This window comes from Nothobranchius furzeri, chromosome 12, assembly GCF_043380555.1.
Source record: "Nothobranchius furzeri strain GRZ-AD chromosome 12, NfurGRZ-RIMD1, whole genome shotgun sequence".
NCBI lineage: Eukaryota > Metazoa > Chordata > Actinopteri > Cyprinodontiformes > Nothobranchiidae > Nothobranchius > Nothobranchius furzeri.
In genome coordinates, this window is record NC_091752.1 from 50,841,993 (window position 1) to 50,865,680 (window position 23,688).

The window sequence follows — 23,688 nt, forward strand, 5'->3', positions numbered from 1 at the left end:
GTTGGTGGCGGTAATGCACCATTGGTTGTTTGCCAACCGCCATTAAACCTCCAAAAGAAGAAGAAGAAGTCTGGGAGGCAGCAGTGCAGGGGTTCTGCTGTCCTCCAGGTCTCGTTTTGGTTTCAACCCCTTCGTTTGAGATGAGTTCACTTTAAGGTGTTAACTCTGAGTTATGAGCTTTCAAAGGTTGAAGCTCCTAGATGATCCGGAGGGATCTTTTGATGTTCTTCGTTTTAAGGTTAACATCATAGTTTACCGACTTTGGGATTTTGAAACACTGTGTTTTTGTTGTACATCGGTTTTTATTATCAACTTGTGTTTTAAAGCACCTTCTGTTTCGGTAAAACTTGTAACAAAGTTTTAACCAGGTGTTTTAATGTTTATAATTCATCCTTTAAATGTTAACCTGTTAGTCTTGATTTAGTTTGTTTTGCATTATTTCTAAAATGCTCGCCATCTGTTTGCTCGTTTTTAGAACATTTTACAAACAATTAAACCCATTTTAAATCCACTGTCACAATTCTTATGTTACCCCCTCCTTCACATTTTAACATCTCCTGTCGGGGACGTAACACCCAGTAAATTTACCCTTCCCCCATCTCTGATCCTTTTTTTTTTTCTTGTTGTCCTCTTGGAAATATGGAGGAGTAGAAAGAAAAGAAGAAACTGGATTTATAAAGTTTCAGAAATTACTGAATACAAACAATTTTTCTAAATAATTTAAAAATGAACCGCAATGGCAATTTGGTGTTTACAGCAGAGGAAAATTGCTCTAAGAGTCATTTTATTTCATTATTTAGCTGAAACTAAATTAAGCTGTATTTATGCACCAGCTGCTATGCTATCTGAACTGCTTTGTTGCATTGAAATAATGAGGAAATTGCGCCGTCTGCTGGCCAAATCTAGTACAACACTCTAGATTCTTAAAACTTTAGCAACTAAGGGGAAGATTGGGGGGGGGGGGGGCAGATTGCCTCAGGGATGGTACTGCAATTTTCTTCTTTTTTCTATTTAGAAGAGAATGCTTTAGCATCCTTATCTTTAATGCAGCTTTAAATATGTTTCTCTTGGAAATATCATGAGGAGATGGAGGGGGAGTAGAAAGAGAAGAGGAAACTGGGTTTATAAAGTTTCAAAAGCTAATGAATAGAAACACTTCCTCTAAATTATTTCTAAATAAACCACCATGGCATTCTGGTGTCTACAACTGCAGAAAATCACTCTAAGATCTAAGCTCTAACAGTTTTTTCTGCTATATGATTGGTTCTTGGACCAATTTCATTACAGTTAGTTTGATTTTATTATAGATATCCAGTCACTTAAAGGATTATTAGGAACACATGTTCAGCTTTTCCTTAATGCAATTGTCTAATCAACCAATCAAATGGCAGTTGCTTCAATGCATTTAGGTGTGTGGGCCTGGTCAAGACAAACTCCTGAACTCCAAACTGAATGTCAGAATGGGAACAAAAAAGGGGATTTAAGCTCTTTTGAGCGTGGCTTGGTTGTTGGTGCCAGACAATCTGCTCAGTTACTGGGATTTCCACACAACCATTTCTAGGGTTTACAAATAATGGTGTGAAAGGGGAAAAACATCCAGTATGCGGCAGTCCTGTGGGCGAAAATGCCTTGTTGATGCTAGAGGTCAGAGGTGAATGGGCCGACTGATTCAAGCTGATAGAAAAACAACTTTGACTGAAATAACCACTCCTTACACCCGAGGAGCGCAGCAAAGCCTTTGTGAAGCCACAACAACCACAACCTTGAGGCGGATGGGCTACAACAACAGAAGACCCCACCGGGTACCACTCATCTCCACTACAAACAGGAAAAAGAGACTACAGTTTGCACCAGCTCACCAAAATTGGACAGTTAAATACGTGAAAAAAGTTGTCTGTTCTGATGAGTCTCGATTTCTGTTGAGACACTCAAATGGTTGAGTCAGAATTTGGCGTAAACAGAACGAGACATGGATCCATCATGCCTTGTTAACACTGTGCAGGCTGGTGGTGGTAGTGTAATGGTGTGGGGGATGTCTTCTTGGCACACTTTAGGCCCCTTAGTGCCAACTGGGTATCGTTCCAGACATGCCACACTCTCCACAGCCGAGCTGGTCGTTTTGATGTGTCTATGGTGGGGATACACTCTCCCAATCAAGTCATAATTTCCTCCAGTGAAGAAGAGTAAGTGGCTGCACATGAAGCATGAGTGTTTTAACTGGCTGGCACACTGAAACACACACATTCAAAAATTTTAAAAGTTCAATGTTTTTTGCTAATCATTTCTTCATGGTAGATCGAAACGCATAGAAAAGTAACACCTCCTGCAACCGAGCCACTTGTTTTTAATGTATGATCTGTGAGGGGGTGTGCTGCTGTTCGAGTCACATTAATAATTGATTAATTATGCAAATTTAAAGTGGCACACACTCAAAACGAAAAATCTTTTGATGTTTTTTGCTAATAATTTTGCCATGGTAAATCAAAACACTTAGAACAGTAATAGCACACCATCCACGGTCGAGCCGTTCGTTTTGATGTGTAATTTGTCGGGGTGCACGCTGCTGTTTGAGCCACATTAACGTCTGCGGAAGAATAATAAAGAGAAAAAATCTCTGGTGAAGAAAAAGAAGAAGCCCTTTTGGTGCAGGGTCCCTTAATAAGACTGATTTATAAAATGAACTCTCAAAAATTAACTGTTAGAGGAGCCAGTTGTCTTCATTTCTACTTTTGCTGGTGAGGTACAATCAGGATGGAGCCTAAACTGAACGTGTGTGTGTGTGTGTGTGTGTGTGTGTGTGTGTGTGTGTGTGTGTGTGTGTGCGTGCGTGCGTGCTTGCGTGCGTGCGTGCGTTTTGTGCGTGTGCGTGTGTGTGTGTGTGTGTGTGTGTGTGTGTGTGTGTGTGTGTCTGCTCTGTCTTCTCGATCCCCAGTGAGTCGTGGAGGATGGCTGCTTATACTGAGCCAGGATCCTCTGGAGGTTTCTTCCTGTTAAAAGGGAGTTTTCCTCTCCACTGTCGCTGCATGCTTGCTTCATATGAGGATTGCTGTAAAGACACTGACACTAGTCAGTGACTTGATGTAATCTGCCAGGTTCCTTATATAGGAAACTCTTTACTGATTGGCTCAATGAACTGACCTGTATTGGACTGGTTACTGTGTGAAGGTCCTTGAGACGACTCTTGTAGCGATTTGATGATATATAAATAAACTGAACTGAATTGAAGTATTTTACAATCTAATAAGATAACTTGAGTAAATACAAATTCATCGTTTCAGAGAGAATAGTCAAACTAAACATCATGTCGGTTTCATAATTTATTTAGCTAGACTTCCTGAGTTTTGATTCAAACTACCAGGAAACAAAGATCCAGCTTCACACCTACTCTACTGCTCCACATAACCATGATGATGACAAGAAGAGTGGTGGACGATGACGTCGATGATGAAGAAGATTAAGGGCAGGTGTGGGTCGTGCGCTCTGGCCCTTCACAGCTTAGGTGTAAACATTGCTGGTTGCTAAGCAACTGTGTCCACCAAGGGGGTCCTTGTAAGGCATGCAGCTGGGGGGTGAGACAAGGAGCCGACAGAACTGTCCCTTCAAACCTGAAAATAGACAATGTGCGTGTGTGTGTGTGTGTGCGTGCGCGTGTGTGCGTGTGCGTGTGTGTGTGTGTGTGTGTGTGTGTGTGTGTGTGTGTGTGTGTGTGTGTGACAGAGGATATTAAAGCGGAAAGGATGAGAATTTCTCAGAGAAGGCAAGAAGAAGATCCTGTTACAGCGGTCTCAGGTCTCACTTTGCTCATGCGTCACACATTACACACACACACACACACACACACACACACACACACACACACACACACACACACACACACACACACACACACACTCCTTTTATGAAAATAACCAAGGACAATCCTCACTAATAATAGAAGTGTTGTCAACTGGCTCTGGAGAAGCAGGACCTTGTGTTCAACTAACTATTTTTGAAGTCCTTTCTACTCGTGACCCCTCACCATCAATTACAACTCACTTCAGGAACAGTCAAACCAGTTTCTCACACTTTCCGGGCTTTCAGTCATCTGGTATTAAAACGTTTATTTAAAGTTGAAGCAAAGAGTCAACTCTGATCTCATTCAGTCCTGGTGCTGTTGACATTGTTCTCTGTCTCTCTGCTCCAGAGCAGCTGCAATGGACTCCATGTTTTATTATTTACTTGGCTGCTCTTTCATCGCCGCTCACTTCTGGTTCCAGCCCCTGTGCGGTAATCGAACTCCACGCATACTACAGGTGATTCGTATGCCTCGGTCCTGGCTTCAGCTCTGTCCCGACTCTGGCTGCAGGAATAAACCGCAAGTGGCCGACAGCACCACCATCGATGAGAGAAACGGTCTTCCTGAGTCATGACTCCAGTACCACTTTCATAAGTTTGTCCCAACCTTTCTGCAAAATTATGCTTTTAAAACAAGTACTTTTGATTTTATACGTACATTTTTAGCACGCTGGGAGTTTGAATACCACAACAAGATCTAAAAGATCTCTGCTTCTCCACGTAAGTGGAGATTTTGAGGTGTTTAGGATAATTATGTTAGAAACTAATTTACTTTCTTTACTATAACTGAAAATGTCCCATCGTAGGCAAAACTATTTCACATTACGTTAAACGCATTATTTCTTTTAGCAGTGAAAATATCTTCTTACTGCTGCATTTATTTGAACATTGTCATCAGTCAGAAAGAAAAACACCCAATGAAGGAGATAGGAAACTGTTTACAAGGAAGCGTAACATGAGCCCTAATCATGACGAAGCCACCCTTGTGCTTAAGAGTAGCAACCATGTTTAGAAAAGTTGCTTTTAAAGTGTTTTAGCTTTTTATCTGTCTTATTTGAGTATAAGTGGAAAAAAATGCTAATTATACTTAAAAAGAAACATGTGTGTTCTGTGTACACCGTTTCTCTTTTCAGTGATAATTTAGCTCAAAACATTCTCTTCTAAACTGGAACTGAAGATGCAACAATCAATATAGAACAATAAGTGCACACCTGATTACCATGAAGGCTCTAAAGATAATCTTATCAGATAATCCTGCTATATGTGGTGTGTTACAATAACTCTGGTCTGCTAGGAAGCACCTCAAGGATAAATCAGGGATTTTCAACATGTCAGATTGTCTTTGTCCTGTTTTTGAGGAGAAACAAGCATGCTGCTTATCAAATGTGGCATGTGAGGCGACAGAAACTCGCTTCCTACCTCTCCCCTGGGAGTGTTCATGTGTGATTTTTGTTTGTAGAGTGTCGTTTTTGCCATGTTGCTGGGGTCTCTCATGTTTTGAAAATAATCCGACACTTTTTAAATCCTGCCGTGTGAACTTAGTTTAGTGTCAAGAAGTGAGACATACAGGTGAGTGGTTACTATGGTGACGCTGATAAGCCATTGGCGACAGCTTAAGCATTTTTGTTTAAGCTTTACTTTTTTCTTCTTCTTTTTTTACAGTTTATTAATTGAAATTGTTTTCTGAGCTTAAATTATTACACTTTTGGCTGCTTTGACACTCTTAAAATGATCTATATGTAGTTTCTACTTCTGTTATTTTTGAATGTCACATTTTCTATCCGTTCATCTCTTGCTTTAGCTTTTACAGCAAACGTCCCTGAAAACAGCTAAATGCTTTTTAGCATCACACAAAAATCAACGTCCACCACACAAGTCCCTTTTGACGATTCCAGGTTGACTCGTTTTGTAAAATCGACTCGTAGCCCCAAGGCCTTGCTAACAGATTCTTATGAGGATGAGTCACACGGAGGACAAAATGAAAATACACTAAAACTATTTGTGTCTTATGTTTGGTTCAACGGTTTAACGAGAAACTGTAAAACAGAGAGTAACGGAGGGTTTTTAGGATAGCAGTGTGTGTGTGTGTGTGTGTGTGTGTGTGTGTGTGTGTGTGTGTGTGTGTGTGTGTGTGTGTGTGTGTGTGTGTGTGTGTGTGTGTGTGTGTGTGTGTACACCAGGAATAGGGCTCGGGTTGGGAAAACACTTACAGCTTAGCACCATTCCAGTGAAGCACCTGTCGCTCACACACACACACGCACACACATACACACACATGCGCACACGCGCGCGCACACACACACACACATGCACTCTTTTTATGAAAATAACAAAGGACAATCCTCACTAATAACACAAATTGTCTGATACGTACCACACTGTCTGACTGCATGTGTGTGTGTCTCTTGAACACTCTGTGACATGCTCAGAAATGTTTACACTTGTGTCTGCAAGGTCACACAGAGCTCCTCTCACATGGCCGCTGTTACACTTACTGCCTCCTGATCATGGCATGCAGCCGTTTCTTCTTCTGTCACATTTTCCTCACTTAAGATGAAGACAAGTCTCTAGGTTAGATTTTGAGGAGCGTGTGAGTTTCATTCTCCAGTGTGAGTCTGCCTGGAGAAACTAAGAAGTAATGAGCAGCTGATCGATAAAAAACAATAAAGTTATTTTTTAACCTCCCGTGTTCTGTCTCTACTTCAGCTTCTTACTTGAAAATCCTCCTCCATCACCCTGTCATCGACTGTTTCTCCACTCGGAGCTCAGCACCGTATATGGAGGGACCGTCCAGCAGGGGAGCCACAGGGTTAAATATACTCTGGATGCCAAACTACTCCAACCAAAGGGAGCTGCGCCAATGCACCGAGGGGGACACACCGAGGACATTTGCTCATTTTCTAATTAACATAAGAATTTTCCTGTTGGTTGTAAAAACACAACCATGAACTTAGAACTTTTCTAGCATAAAATAAAATAAACGTGAACTAACAATCTGTGCAAGAAAATAAGAAAATTAACCTCATAGGTGAAATTTGAGGCTGGATATAATTTCAATGAAACAGGTGCAAAAACCCAAATTAAAGGGTTAAAGGAAACAATCGTAACAAACAAAACATCCTGCAGATTTCACACGTTTTCTTCATTATTCAATTTTGCACAAGTAGGCCGAAGCTGCTGAGGTTTTCCGAGTAAAATGTTTTCCATTCCCGCGAAAATTTGTCACAGCTTTCATTTTTTTTAAACAGCAAAAGTTTTAGACATGACTACAGACGCACATTAGGGTGTTTGCCGGTGGAGCGCTCAGTCATCCATGGTATTCTACTGACAAAGCTCCTTAGATGAGAAGCAAAACGTCTTCAAGGACAAAAGAAGTTCAGTTGCCTTCATTTGAACCTCTTTGGATGTTAGGGTGTTCATCGTTGTTCTGCTGAAGCAGGACCTTCAGCATCTCAAGAATCGGGTGTTTGCAAAGTTATGCATTAAGTCATTTTAAAGAGCAAGTCACCCCCTACCAGTTTCTTACTCAACTCCCACTTCCTGTTTGAAAAATGCAACAAATGCTGTTGCCCAGCAGACCGAGAGGATGGAGCCGCTAACAAATACACACACTCACGACATTGTGACATCATAATGTACCATCTAACATCATAGTGTGCCTCTTAGCCAATAGCGACGGCAGATTTAAATTCTAATGCAGTGCAGAGTTTTTACCTGACGACGGTGCAACACTGTTTTAGGCAGAATATTTAAATTTTAACAAAGATGCACTTATGTGCCCAATTATTGACCACACTTGTCTGCAGCACGATTAGACACTCGTTTATATAGTTTATCAGCAAAAAAAAAAAGTTAATTTGGAGTGACTTGCTCTTTAAAGAAAGGATTTGGTGATCCAGGTGAAAATAATCTCAGACTTTCTCCTCATCATGTTTTCCATACATCATATATTCTAAGTTACTGGTGGTTTTGTTTCTGTTGTGTGACGAGCATTTATTTCACAATGCATTCTGCAGTTCTTGATCCCAACATGACAGAATGACAATGCTCTGAAGAGATTTTAGTACATTAGTCATTCCAGCTTAGCTTCACTACAAAGTGCAGACATGTGGTTAAAGGGGAAAGGATCTCCAGTGATTTACGATACCTTCTTGGACCAGAGAGGTGGGATGAAGGGGGCCTCACTCCAAGATCTGGTGACATAACAAGGAAACATGAGAGCCTAAAGCATGTCCTCATTCTTCACAGCTCCCAGCGGCTAGTGTGGATTATCATGAATCGAGATGCAGCCTGGTGATGTATCTGTTATTGACAACAAGGAAAATAATGTGTCAAAAGTTGATGTTCACAGGACACGTGATGGAAGTGTCTGATGGGGCCAAGGAAAGTGTTAACTGGATTGGCCATAATTCCACCATGAGGAGACGCAGAAATATGAAGGTGTTTATTACAGGCCCTGTTCTCCAACAAGAACATTCCCACCTGACTCCAAATGGTGACGGCAAGACTGATGGAAAAAGAAGGAGGGTATCCCCTTTATTTGTTTGTTTGTTTGTTTGAGACGTTAAGCACACAACCTTGTAATAAGTGACATACTTTATAGTCTAAATTGCTCAGAGTGGTAGATAAGACCAGAAGATACAAATTATGCTCATTTAGAGGTTTTTCCATATGTGCAGTAAGGTAGTGGTAGTGTCATGGTTTGTGATTGATATCCTGTGGTCAGACTTGAGTTCTGTAGAAAATGTATCAAAACAAACCAATGCACCAGAAGATTAGATGATGAGCAAACAAGTTGATAAAAAGATAAAATCTAATTGTCGGTAATTGAAATAAGTAATTTGAGATATTTTTAGAGCTGACAGGTTTTTTTTTATTCACTGTTAGCATTGTTAGACCAACATACGCCTTTAGCTTTTTTTTTTAACCAATATTAGAGTTAAACTAAAAGATGACATGGCTTCTTGGGAATACAAGAAACAACTCCCAGATGGCTCCTGTTACTGGTTTCCATTCTTCTGCTGGTGTCAGTGCACAAAAGAAACTCCAGCAGTGATTTTCACACTTGGCAGCCCCACAGGCTCACATATGATTGGCTCTGGAATAGTGGTTGTATCGACTAGTCGACTAGTCAACTTCACTGCTCTGTAGTGACTTTTTATGCCTTCCATAGACTAGTCGCTGTCACGTGATAATGACCAACAAGATGCAGTCCTCAGAAAAGTCAGCAGGTGACGAGCCCATGCGCGTCGGGAGGCGACGCGCTGTGCCAGAGCGTCGGTATCTGACGCCCGCCGTAAAACGGACATTTGACCGAATTGTGACCTTTACCCTCTTGCAATTTAACCCTCCCCTCACCCCCATCCTAACCTTAACCAGCTTGCGCATGCAAAGCTCTGATTGTTGACACGCTCCAGACATCTGCGTCCTGAGCACGGCCACAGTAACATTATCAAATCAGGTGTCGCCACCTCAAAAACTAATTTAACACGCGATCGTTCATGTCGGCTCATTTCCTTTTATGTTTTTTGTTTTTTTATTCTTTTATTTGTGGCTGATGCGTTTTGCTGCTGTGGATCGGGGTGCATCACCTGTTTTGTCCTCCGGTGACGCACCTCACTGATGCGACCGGCGAGCAGCGAGCACTCCGCTGTTTTTGCGGTCGGTAGATCTTTTAGAACTGCAGTTCAAAGGTAACTCATAAGGTGAATATATATGAACCCAGGTAGCAGTTTTTCTTTAGAATTGAGAGGAGATGCAGGAAGATAATAAACAGGCAGGACAGAAAAATAGTCAAATAAAAACAAGTTTGTTTTGTACCTGGTGGTTGCAACAAACAGACACCATTGAAGGTAATCAGAAGTGAGGAACAGAAAATGAAATTATTATTTTAATGTTTAGAGCAGCAGGAACTCTGAGAGGCTGCAGGCGCTTCAGAGAGTTTGCGGCCGCTGCGCAGGGGGAGGGGGGAGGGGGCTGAAGCAAAATGCAGAAATGTGTGTTAACTTAGAAAATGTGGGCGCAATTTTAACTGTCAAAAACTCTAGCGAACCCCCGTCGGAAAAAAACGCTTGATCACCCATCGTCAGTTTTAGCCGCTTCAGGTGTATGACATCATCAACGACTAGTTGAAGTCAACTCAATTTTCATTAATTGACGGTCGACTTAAAAAAAATTAAGTCATGCAACCCCTACTCTGGAACCAGGAAGTATGTAGGAGGGACAGATTGTAAACACTGACTATGTCCCCCTTAGGTCTTTTCAAAAGAAAAACAGACAACCCCCAGCTAGCTAAACAGGACATCTGTTTCAACGTAACTTTGCTTCCAACATGACTGTGACTTTCGGCTGTTTTGTGATTATTTCACCACATAATTTTTACTTATTGTACCTTTAAGCTAATTTAGCATCAGTACCTGTAAAACGAATGCTTCCACATTTATGTAATAGATCTAGTTTGGAAGCTTTTTGATATAATTCAAAGAGCTATTGCAGAAAAAGTATTAATTGTTCATAGGAAGTTAAACAGCAACTCCCTCTACTCTGGAGTTAGCAAGGCTGCTCTAGCTTGGCTCTAATTGGTACAAGATGCTGCAGCTAGACTCCTGACTGGCACCCAGAGGCATGAACACATCACGCCAATTTTGGCTCGTCTGCACTGACTTCTGGTCTCTTTTGGAGTCAAGTTCAAGGTACTCACATCGGTCTTCAACTGTTTGTGTTGTAAAGCACCTTGGGGGGTTACAGGACTCTAGAAGGCGCTATATCAAATACAGGCCACTTACCATTCTATCAGAGATCAGACAAGCACCATCTCTGCCAGTTTTTAAGAGCAGGTTGAAGACCCATCTTTACACCACGGCATTCCACTAGCCTTCTTTTAGGCGTTCTTATCTTGTCTTTTAACTAATATCTTTATTGCTTTCATCTATTTTGCTTTTATTTATATTAGCATCATATTGCTTTAATCTATAACATCACATGCATGGGTTAATCATGACCAGACTACTGAAATAGCAGCACAGCTGCACTAAATGTGTATTATTGCACCTCATTCAAGCATCAATCATGGACCTCTCCTGCAGGGCGTCACATTCTCAAAGCTTCCAGACAGAACACCCGGACTCTGCCATTGTGTCATCGTGGCTGCCTGGTTTCATGCCCACCACATGATTTATACCAGAGGAACACAGGTGGTGCTATAGGTGCTGCCATAGCAGGCCACTTCATACCCCAGCTGCCCTGCTTTTGCTAATAATACAAGCCAATGCACACACCACATATATAAATGTATACACACTTTACTACTGCCACTGCTGAGCATCATCAATCTAAGGGCATCTATCACACTGATGAGGTGATGTATCTCACACACACCTAAGGACAATTTAGACAGACCAATCAACCTAACAGTCATGTTTTGGACTGTGGGAGGAAGCCGGAGTACCCGGAGAGAACCCACGCATGCACAGGGAGAACATGCAAACTCCATGCAGAAAGATCCCAGGCTGGGAAGTGAACCCAGGACCTTCTTGCAGCAAGGCAACAGCTCTAACCACTGTGCCACAGCGCAGCCCACCAATTGAAGTCAAGTCGGTTTATTTTTAGGGTGCCAATTCACAACAAGAGTCATCTCATAGCACCTTTTATTAACTAAACATTCCAGTCGAACTGACTAAAAAATGCATCTCCACAGATTGCATCAGCAATCCCTCATATTCAGCAAGCATGTAGCGACAGTAGAGAGGAAAACTCCCCTTCAACAGGAAGAAACCTCCAGCAGAACCTAGCTCAGTAAGAGCAGCCATCTGCAACGACCGACTGGGTGTTTGAGACGACAGAGCGAACACACAAAAAATAAACTGATGAACTGGTAGTACTTTCACTGATAAAGAAAGTAAAAAGTATCGGGAGAGAGAATGTTTAGTTGTTGGCAGTATGCCAGCTGATGGTCCGCTCCAGCAGAACATCAAACCTGGTGTAGCTGCTCTAGAAAGACAACCACTCAGAGAAAACATAAAGTTAACAGATGAGGAAACCATAGTTATTTAATCAGACATTTTTATATGAGTACATATTTTAAAAATGTTATTTCACAGGTGGAGACTTTAACCTTTTTTGGCCCCCACTTAAATTCTGAACGTCTTTTAGGGACATGAATGATCTCACTAGGGATGTAAGAAATCATCGATATCGCAATATATCGTGATATTGTTTCCTGCAAAACTACATCAATATTGTGTTGGAAGAATTTACATGCAAACAATTGTGTAAATGATTTTCCTTTGGTGCAATTCACATGCCAACCACTAGTTGGCAGCAGTTGAAATGTAAATCCCTCTGTTATGGTTCAGATACCTCATGTTTGGACTGTTTATTGAATTTTCCTACAGTAAATTCAGTAAAAAAACTGTTAATATCGTCTGGCTGAAAGTATCGCAATATATCATGATACGTATCGTATCGCCAGAATTTTACCAATACACATCCCTAGTTCTCACGTATCATTTTTCATTATTTTATGATATTTCCAAGAGAAAAGAAAAGCCTAATAAAGTGAAAAATATTAAAGCTATTAGATAATAATAAAGTAGAAAAAAGCACTTTTAATTTTATTTTACAAAACAACACTTCTACTGTAACATTTGATTGGTTGCTGATAGTATGAAAATATGTTGGGTTCAGTGGAAAGGGCACGAACAATTAAAATCTTATCTGTTGCTGATAGCTCTCTGAACAACCTCAGTTTGGAGAAATAGAGTTAAATCTACTAAGAACGCTGCACAAATCAGAGGGATCAGTTCTAAAGCAGATTTCTTTCAAAACACATTTAATCTGAAAAATTTTATTAAAAAACGTTTTTTGCAAGTTTTACAGTTTTAAACATCGACATTAGCACGATTTTCACACAACTATTCTGGCAGATCTTCCACTAATTTCTCATGTAAATAGTTATGTAAACAACCATGCACAGGAAGGTAAAAGTTCATGCAATATTGTTTGTATAATTTGGTATTAAGATTGTCTCGAGCTGAAACTTTAACTCATTTAACTCTATTTGCCCTCTGGGATTATAAAGTATCTTTGAATTTGAATTCACTGCCAGTCGTTTCCTGATCGCTAAAGCCCTTCGCTGCCAGCGTTTCTCGCCATTTTTACTGTTTTTTTAAGAGTGACATAACGTTGCGCTCTATGATGATGTCGACACCAGAACAAAGCGGAGACTCACCTCTCACATCAGGAAGAATCCGCGCGTTTCAAGCGTTATCCGTTCTTTCATAATCCGTTGTTGAATTGTGATCGACAGACGCTTTTCCAATTCGCGCCTCACTTTTTTTCACAGGAACGGCCCAAAACGATCTCCTAACACATGGATTTTCTGCTTCCTGATCATGTGAGGTGTGACGTATGCAGATGAAGATCGGTTTCAGGGCTGAGATGTTTGTTCTCTCAACGCGGGGGCTCGTTCCGATGCCCAAACAGTAAAAAAAATGCAAATGACGACTTCAGTCGTTGTTGGCACTGAACGGTTGGATCTAAAATGATGACTTTAGTCGTCAATGGCAGTGAATGAGTTAAATAGACCACAGACAAGTGAGGTGCCAACCGTAGAGGACATCCTCCTTCTGGACAAACGGGTCCTCCTCCATGTTTATAATACCTCAGGAACTGAACCATAAACCAGGACAGTGAATGATCCTTTAAGTCATCAATTTGCTATTTAAATGATCAGTATTCATCAGCCAGATAAGCAGCCACATTATGAAAAACCTGCCTACTTAAATAAATGAGTCATTTGTATAATTTGTTAAAACTGTGTTTCAGGAGCTGGCATCTCAGAGGCTTTAGTTGGTGCATGTGTGCTTGTGTTTCCGGAAGGGTTGCATGGTATTATTCCGGCTGTGCTTTATTAGCATTAGAGCACAAAGCTTGGAATGGGCCACAGCAACCTGATCCCTGAGGGAGATTGAGCTAAATGTCAGTGAGCCCACCTTGAGTTGTGCAGACAACAGGATGACAGATTCAGACAGGAAACAGCAAGTGGAGCTGCTCTGACGTCTAAAACAATTATGTTACAGGTGTTTAAAGCATTACATTGAGTGACAGCGATAACAGAAAATACTTATGACAAACTGATTCAATCACAAAATCCTTCATAAAAAGCCTGGTTAATGCATCTCCATCTGCGGCGCTACGACCGTGGCACAGGAGTTAAGTGCTCGCCCCTTAATCGGAAGGTTGCAGGTTTGAGCCCCACTCAGTCTGTCGCTGTTGTGTCCTTGGGCAAGACACTTAACCCACGTTGCCTGCTGGTGGTGGTCGGAGGGACCGGTGGTTCCAGTGCTCGGCAGCCTCGCCTCTGTCAGTGCGCCCCAGGGCAGCTGTGGCTACATCGTAGCTCATCACCATCAGTGTGCAAATGTGTGTGTGAATGGGTGAATGACTGATTGTGTTGTAAAGCACCTTGAGGGGTTCCATGACTCTAGAAGGCGCTATATCAAATACAGGCCATGATCGGTCGATGCAAGGGCTCTGCTGCAGGCCCCTAGAGGGTGACGGAGACATGCCTCATTGTTAACTGTCAAAAACTTTGCAAGCCTGTGATTGGTCAGTGTGCCACTTCCTTTACACTTGTCAACAGCACTGCCATTCAAAAAAGAAACAAAAAAACAAGTGCTGAGGTACTCTAGCAGCCGACGTAGAGCAGATTGAAGATCGTCTCATGAAAGGGGTCCAACGATGTGAACATTTGTACTACATTGACTGAAAGAGCACAGACTTTTAATTCGCGGAAGGAAATTATGGGAAACAATAGCAGATTGCATAAAGATGTAGAGGAGAATAAGGGGCAGATTAGTCTGTTAAAAAATCTCTAAAATACATGAACACAATATAAATACACATACACAATAGTACTTACACTATTATGGACTAGAGACATGACTGCAATGGTGGCAGAACCCATCCAGAAATTGACCCTTATAATATAATATAATATAATATAATATAATATAATATAATATAATATAATATAATATAATAATATAATATAATATAATATAATATAATATAACCCAAATTATGAATGTCAAAATAATAGAGACATTTTACTTAAAAGAAAGAATTAAAGAAAGAAAACTATCTTTTATGTAAAGCCTCTCAAGATAAAAATCATGAGGCGCTTCAGAAAAACCAAAAAAAACTAAAAGATTTTAAAAAATGATTAAAAAATGTGTTTCAAATGACAAAAAATTTGAAAATTGTGATTAAAAAACATAAGAAAAGGGAGAGAGAAAATGAATAGGGTTAGGAAATCAATTCATCCCAAGAAAGGCGGAATGGGTAGAAAGAGCAGAACAAGGAGAGGGTGATGACAAAGGTCACGTAAAAGCCAGCCTGAACAAGTCAGTCTTCAGCTGCTTTTTAAAGGAGACCACTGAGTCCACTGATCTCAGGCTCAGGGGGAGAGAGTTCCAGAGTGCTTATTTTCATGCGTCCCTGGTGTCCGTTATTAGTACATTATGGTTATACCAAAAAATGAAACTTATCTCCTCCTTTTTAACACTGTAATCTAACTGCTGAAATGTCTCCTCAGCCTTCATTAGCTTCTACAGAAGAGGTTCATCACAAAAACAAACAAATCAGCTGTGTTCAAAATCTAAAACATCCAGGAAACGTGCTGAAAGCAGACTCCAACTCCACCTTGTCAGCTCCACACCACATTTCCCCCCACCAGCAGGGACTGGAACAGCAACTCTGAAGTTGCAAGTGCAACCGTGGGGTCTGAATGACATTTCATTAACCCTGTAAAGGGTCATTTTAGCACATATTGGCTCCAGAATTTTTTTTTAATTATGAAAAGTTGCATAGTATCCATTTCAAATTGCATTTATCGATCTCAATCATATATCTCTTATCATATAACTTTTTAGAGTCGCCTGTTGCACAAAGAGAGGGCTCGCGGGCCGGACGTGGCCCGTGGGCCACCAATTGAGTATCGCTGCTATAAACCCTCAGTGTGACCAGCTTCTGTTTTTCTTCAAATTTCTTTCTTTCTTTTTTTTCCCGTGTCCTGTCTGGCTGTGAAGCAAACAGAATTGATGTCTGAATGCTGGTGACAAGCCTTACAGATTTACTCTCAGGTGGAGCATCAAAGCTTCTGCTTTTAATGTCACACCTGATACTTAAAACTTTATTGTTATTGTTTTTGAATGCTTTGTAATTCCCACCAGACATGGAGACAGAGGTGAAAGAGAAAAGAAGAGACAGGGGGGGGGGGGGGGGGACCACAAAAATAAACAATTAATGATGAACAGGGGTCTGCTGCTAGACCTGCAGAAAAACAACATTCAACAGTACAACAGGAGCAAGTTATCACTGCGTCAACCTGATGAAGAAATATAAAATCAACATTTTTTTTACTGAACAATCACACAATAATAAATCACAGTGCGTTTAGTGCCAACCACAGCCTTAAGACATGTGTTGAAAATGCCCAAGTCCATACTTACGAGAGCACCATGCGAGCACCTGTGTGTGCACATGCGCTTGTATATGTTAGGTTTCTCTATAGGAGCGTCCAATAGAGAGTGTGAGGGGCCACGGATCTGCCCCCCAAAGATGTGTAGGAGATGGAAGGAGCTCCAAGTCCCAGAGATCCAGGAGCTGCCCCAGAGCACAGGGACCTCAGAGAGACTGCAACCAGAAAAGCCCCTGCCCCCCTCGAGAGGCGCAGAGGATCGCCCCGGGTGGCCACAGCCAGCAGCTGACAGAGTCCAGGGAGATATCAGCTGCAAGCCCGCAGGCCCGCCCGCAGCCTCCCACCCCCAAGCCGGCCGAGCCCGGAACCCAGCAACCCGGGAACCAGAGGCGACCAGCCCCGCCGGGGACCCAACAGAGCCCAGCCCAGGGACCCAGATCCCACCAGGCAGCCACCGGGATTGATCAGGCAGATGCCAAAAATCTTAAATGAACACTCAGGCAGGCCAAGGCACCACACTCCACACCAGGTGTGGCACGGGGAGGGGAGGCAAAGATGTATATCATCAAAAGAAGTCCCAGGATAAATATCTCATTTTAAAACCTCTGTTAGTTTATAAATATTTCCAGGGAGAGCCCTTGTCAACGTAGTTGAACAACCATGTGTCCAGTCTTGACCTGGTATTTGACCTCTGATATCATCCTCCTATGACCCCACTGAAGGGCGCCAACTATTTCAGCCATCGTTTATCATCTATAGAGGCAGTGGTGTCCAAACTTATAAAGAAAATGGTCAAAGTTACTAAGTTAGAAGTCTTAAAGGCCAACAATTTTTTTTACTTTAACTTAAAAAAATTCTAAATTTGGGTATTTTAATGTGTTCTGCTCAAAAACTGCCTAAAGTAGACAAATTGGTAAAAATCTGACTGACGTGCCTGATGTAAAACATGAAAAGAAATGTTAGAGCTGTTATAAGTGGTCCATCACTATCACCATGGTTACCACACATGTGCCTCTCTTTCTTTCTCTCTCTCTCTCCAGAGACCAAAAATTAAGCCTCAGACAAACAGTTGCTGTGTGAAGACTAGACATTTTGAACGAATTCTTGATCTATGTGTGGCAGAAGGTTTGGGTGGTCAGACGTGTGAATTTTTATGTGAGCTTGGGTGTGAACTCTGCGTTCTGAGGGGATTAAAGAGACAACCATCAGTCCTTCAACAGTGAGAGACACAACAGAAGTTTCTGATGTGGAGTTTGGATTTAAAATAAAAGGGAGGAATTAGAAGAGCTTGTTTGCTACAGATTGAAACAAGTTTATAATCTCCAAGCTTAGTGTGTGATATCATCAGTTGTACTGTACATTCTGTGAGAAAATCTTATTTCATTCATCCATTCATAGAACATCTGAGTGTTTGTCCAAAGACACGTGAGCCCACATGTGTGCCCTGTCTCCCATTTAGAAAGCCTTTTTCCTTTGTCCTGACCGGGCACACCCTCTTCATCACATCTTATTTCCAGCTTGCCCGGGTGGAGGGACCCCCTCTGCAGTTGTTGCCCTCTCCCACCCCACGGAGCTTCCTCTCTGCCTATTCTTTCCTGCGGGGCAATCCCTGCCCACCTATCTGCGATGTCCCCATCCAATAAGAAATGAGAGAAGTGGGACAGGCACCAATGAGGCCAAGTTTTCATCTGTATAAAACTTTTCGGGAAACTTCACCGGGTTGCACTTTCTGTCAGTCCAGGGCTCCGAGAGGAGATCATCAGCCCAGAGAGAGCACAAGAGTGGGAGGGGGGTCGCCACTTTTTAATCCCACACTGAAGAAAGTGGTGGGTGAAAACAGACGTTTCTCTTTCATTCGTCTGACTTGACTGGTCTCAGGTTCACTCAAACTGAGCCACTCAAATTAATGTTTCTGTGTTTTTATTTTTTTATTTTTTTTACCTTTTCATTTTCTTCCAAAGCCTCTCCGTTTCTACGAGGATGGAGAACGCACACATAAAGGAGTCCAATGAAGTTCTGGCATACTTTGGGGTCACTGAAGACAGCGGCCTGTCACCTGAGCAGGTGAAGAAGAGCCTGGAAACATATGGCTACAATGGTGAGGGAGATGGATGGATGGATGGATGGATGGATGGATGGATGGATGGATGGATGGATCGAGAATATAGAAACACAAAGGGATAAACAGAAGAGGAAGATAGAGAAGTTGACGGATGAATGATATGTGAGTCCTAGTGTTTGTGCATGTGTGCCTATGTGCATTCACGCATGCAGGCGTGCGTGTGCGTGTGTGTGTGTGTGTGTGTGTGTGTGTGTGTGTGTGTGTGTGTGTGTGTGTGTGTGTGTGTGTGTGTGTGTGTGTGTGTGTGTGTGTGTGTGTGTGTGAGTGTGTGAGACAAAGGAAGGCAGTTATGTGTGTGGAGCATGTGCATCGTAGTGTCAGGTTTCTGACAGCTGTTACTGGTTTTAGACGAGAGTGAAATCAGTTTAATATCAAACTAAATCTTAATTTGTTGTGAGGTGAAGAGAACAGTGAAGAGAAAGTTCCTGAACTTAGAAAGTTTTTACCTGAACTCCAAACAAACATGATCAGACATCATCCGCTGCAGACTAAAGATGGTCTGGTTCCCTTTTGGTATGATTCACTTCCTAGGAAGGATGTTTTAATTGTGTTACACTTGCATTAAAGCACATTAAATCTAAAAGGCATTACGTGTATAACTGTCTCTGTCTGTCTCCACCAACAGAGCTGCCAGCAGAGGAGGGTGAGTACACACACACACAAACACACACCTGCTCTAGAGATCTGACTCTCATGTCCTGTCGATCAGCGTTCATCTCACACACCTGCTCCTCTCACTTCCTGTGATGACAAGTAAAATGGTCATTTGTTTAACACCAATCACTGTGACCCACACGCATCAGGATCACCTGACATCCCATTTCATTCATGGATCTGTGCTGTTTACAAACTCTAAAGACTGATGAGGTCATTTTAGTTGGTCATTATCTTTTATACACATTTCCTTTTTAAGTCACTCTCCTTTAATATTACACATTGGTGTGCTGACATTTTTAAACTCATCTGGATTTAAATTTGTTTTGTTTTCGTGTTTATTATCAGGAAAGAGTATCTGGGAGTTGGTGGTGGAGCAGTTTGAGGACCTGTTGGTCAGAATCCTTCTTCTGGCTGCATGCATCTCCTTTGTAAGTGTTTGTACTCATCACACAGAGCATCAGCATCCCTGAGCGGGGCAGACTGATGAGATAAAAGCAACAAAAAAAAAACCCAACAAATTAAACTAGTTCATACTAAAACAAAGAATGCACAAAGTAAATGACAAAAACAACCTTCCTTTTACTTCATATTAAGGAATGCTCGATAGTGTTTTTTTTACTGATATCTAATATATCAGGATATTCCCTGACTATTAATTTCCAATACAATATATATTGTGTACTCCTTTCATAGGTCTTAGGTCGATAACATCCCATTTCTCCCATCATTCATGTTTTAATTTTAAACATTTTCCTTGCAAAATTACAACTATTTCAATTCAAGTCAGTAACAGGAAAAGTGCCATATTTATTATGTCTCCAACTGCTGAATCTCCTTCTCCATAAGTATAATGGCAAGATGTGTTTATTAGTGAGTAAAATATTTTTTTTCTTTTCCTGTATATAACAGTGATAAAACTTTTTTAACATCTTAAGATAAGAAAAGCAAACCTTGGGTAAAGATTCTTGTTTTTGTTTTAGTCATTAGCTACCTAGCTACACATAGCTACATGCTGTGTGCCACATAAACTGAAAAATCTCATAAAGTTTATCTCAAATCTGTCATGTTGTGACATTTTGACAGAGAGGAGAAGTAGCTGAAGAGTTTGATGTATAACATGTGTATGGTATGTAAAAGTTGGGTCATAAAATAACTGAAAACCAATTCCGGTGTCGGTACAGGATCTGCTCAGGTGCAAGATCGGCTCGGGGTCCTTCGACTGCCGATGACGTCAAAGTACGGCAAACCCACTCGGACAAAATACACTACACATCTATACTGTTGGAAAGAAATTAGCAGTTTCGTTATTAAAATAATGTTTCTTAAGACGTAAGTTTTGTGTTTATAATGGTATTTGTAAAATAAAACACTATATTTGATTCACAATGTTGAACTCCTCTTTGAGCACATCCCTTGAAGGATCATAGGTATTAGCAACACCTGTGAAATTGTATTTGCAGGAAAAAAGTGTGTCCCGTTTATTGAAGTATTTTGTGTTTAGAGTTTTTGACGTCTTGTCCAAGCGTAGTTCAGGTACGCTCATAGCTGCTAGCCAAAACTCTGGAGTTAAAAGTTTTCTGGCTTTACTAAAGTACCTGTCTGTACTTATTTGATTGATGGTAGTTTTACTTTCTATTAGACTCCAAATGTAATCATTTGGCACGTTTCTAATTCATAATTTGTAATAATGTAATCGGTGATATTAGCATTAGCATTCCTATGGGTTTTTCCATGTATATTAGCATTGCGCTAACCACTCGCTGCCAAATTGCAGCCTTTGCGATTAGAAAATCTCCTTTTGTCACATCGCAATTTAATTGCACATGCAGTTAATCGTTCAGCCCTAATATACATGCAGCTCTATGCTAAAAGTGTATTTTCAAAGAGGTAATGATGGATTTCTTTGTAAAAGTTGTTCATCTTTGCAACAGAAAGATTTGCCTGGACCAGTGTAACGTGATAACAACGTGACGTGATTACGTAATTCCGTAAGGTTCATGTTCAGCCAATCAACTACTTAGACGTCATCGGCAGTCGACGGACCCTGAGCCGATTTTGCACCCAAGCAGATCTTGTACCGACACCGGTATTTTCTGATATTACATTTTAATGCCGATTTTGGCCGATATTAATTGAATTAAAAAAATTGAATTAAAATGGCTTAGTTTCAATTTTAATAAGTCCCTCTACATCAATAAGGTTTGTTTCTGGTACAAAAACAACACAGTAACGGCACACAGTTTATGGCAGGCAAGGACTCACTCAAATCGCCGCTGTGGCATATTGAGGGAGTAAACAAGTTGAAATAAGAGCAATGCTGCTACTTTTTAGTATGTTCACAATATAAACAAGTTTTTTAACCGGCGGACTTCCTAAAAAAAATGAAAGTGAAACTTAAAGGACAATTTGGACGTTTTCTTATTATTATAATACTTTACTGAGTTTTCTACCTCTTTTAATTTTAATGCTTTGTTAAAATAGATTTTTTTTTATTATTATTTTAATGCTTTTCTGAAAAGTATCGGATCGGGACTCGATATCGGCAGATACTCAAAATTAAATGACTCGGAATAGGATCCGGAGCAAAAAAAAACGTGATCGGAACATTTGTTGTTGTTTTGTTTGTTTTCACTCAGCAAAGAAGCCAAGATAAGAACTAGTAGCACTTTTTATTCTCATAATATCACTAAAAACAGCAATTATATAGCTGACTCTTTATGATTTGGTGTAAAACTCTTGAAAATGAATAAATCTAAGCTCTTTGACTTTGTCACTAAAATGCAGGTTCTTGTTTCCCTCACATCATCCTGACCTGGTAGATGTTTGAGTTTGGATCCTCAGGATGCCTTCACACTCTGAAGCATCAAAGGGAAACGTATCAATAGAGCATTCACCCAAATTGCAAAGGATTTTAATCATTTGAATTTCCTTTTGCAAAAAGAAAACCAGTTCAGATCATCAAACAAGATTCAAAGATAGTTTGAGTTCAAAATGCAGTTTTCAAATGATGATTCCATTTATTTTAGGGATGCATCTATCCAAACCAACCAGACCTTGTGTGATAAAGTATTCTACCTCTACACTTAATAACTGTTCTTTACATTCTTGAAAGCAACATCTTCAATCAAGCATTTATGATTACTGATGAGGAGTTTTGTTCCTTGATTTGTATCAGATTTGCTCTGATTCAGATTCATCAAAAAGTTTTCCAGCAGCTTGTTTTGAGTTCAAAGGTCAGATGTTTTACTTCAGGATTTTCTGATAGAAAGCAGATTTCATGGTTCCATCAGTTACAGCAAGTGGTTCAAAGCCACCCCAGACCACTACACTACCACCACCATGCTTGACTGATTATTTTAGTGTTAGTTTCACACCACATATTGGACACACCCCTTTCTTGTAGTTTCTGCTTTTGTCTCATCAGACCACAGAATATTTTCCCACTAAGCCTGGAGATGATTCAGATGTTTTTGGTAAATATGAGACAAGCCTTTTTGCATAATATCACCACATTATCTCCTCTCCCCTAGCATAGCTGCTACTTACCAAATGACCAGATTTATGGCGGTTCTTTTCATCCTGAAAGAAGGATGTGAAGTTCGCTAAACGCACAGCCATTTTCCCTCCGTTTTCTCCGTGTCTGGTTCGATGACGTCACTTTGGTGATGCACATTTGTAGTCCTGGACTTATTTTCACATAAAACCTAAAATATCATTTACCCCATTCGAAAATTGGTATTAAAATGCGTTTTTAAAATTCATTGACATCATATGTGAAATCCATGGCACAAAACAAGCAGAATTAGAAAATGGCGGTTTTAGCCCCGTTGATTTGCTTTAGGTTTTTTTTTTTTCGTTCTTCCAGGGACCCATGATGCGGAAGTAGATGGGCTTTAGGATCCCCACAGAAACAAACATTAAAATCTGTTGCCTCTAAGTTCAACGCAGCGATAGGCTCACCTGTTAGCTCAGACTCCAACACACACTCATTCATCACGAGCATATTAAATTACATTTGGACTCACTGTCATTTACACATAGAACCCCTGACTGCGTCGCTCCTGTCCCTGTACCTGTTTCAGCGGGGAGAGTGTGTCACTCATGTTGTCTTAATCCTCAATCTCTGCCCTCTGGACTTCTGTCCACCTGTCACTGTGGCCCTAGAAGGCCTGGCGGCTGTGTGTTAAAAGAGAGAGAGACAAAGAGAAAGTGCGCAGCAGTGTGTGCATAGCACAAGCTTTATTTTAAGAAAGTCTCAAGCCAGGACGAGAAATTGTATCCTTGGACAAAGGTCAAGGATGGCAGGAACGGGGGATGGCTCGCAGCTATGGAGGAGACAAAAGACAGAGAGGAGGCCACATCGAGGGGTTGGACTGAGGATTGGATTGCACAATGGCATTGTTTCTTACAATGACAAATGAGAGCAATTGATTCAGAGTGGTGTGTGGTTTCTAAAAGAGAGAACAGTAAATGCGACAGATACACCATCATCCTATTCATAAACATGGGAATGTTTTGTCACAGCGACGTGCTGACAGCCCCTGACGCTCATTCTGGAGATCGATCGTGTCTTTGAAGAGAAGTCGCGTGAAGA

The 23,688-nt window shown here is 41.0% G+C and overlaps 1 protein-coding gene across 1 annotated transcript in view; it reads left to right on the forward strand.

Annotated features, from left to right (window-relative positions):
• The first annotated feature begins 17,886 nt into the window (after positions 1–17,886).
• Positions 17,887–23,688, forward strand: part of atp2a1 (ATPase sarcoplasmic/endoplasmic reticulum Ca2+ transporting 1) — a 33,659-nt gene continuing 27,857 nt past the window's right edge. Inside the window, exons 1-4 of the mRNA XM_015945943.3 lie at positions 17,887–18,141; positions 18,277–18,413; positions 19,063–19,080; positions 19,440–19,522. Coding sequence (XP_015801429.3) covers positions 18,296–18,413; positions 19,063–19,080; positions 19,440–19,522 — 219 coding nt within the window. The 5' untranslated portion in view covers positions 17,887–18,141; positions 18,277–18,295. The remainder of the gene's footprint in view (positions 18,142–18,276; positions 18,414–19,062; positions 19,081–19,439; positions 19,523–23,688) is intronic.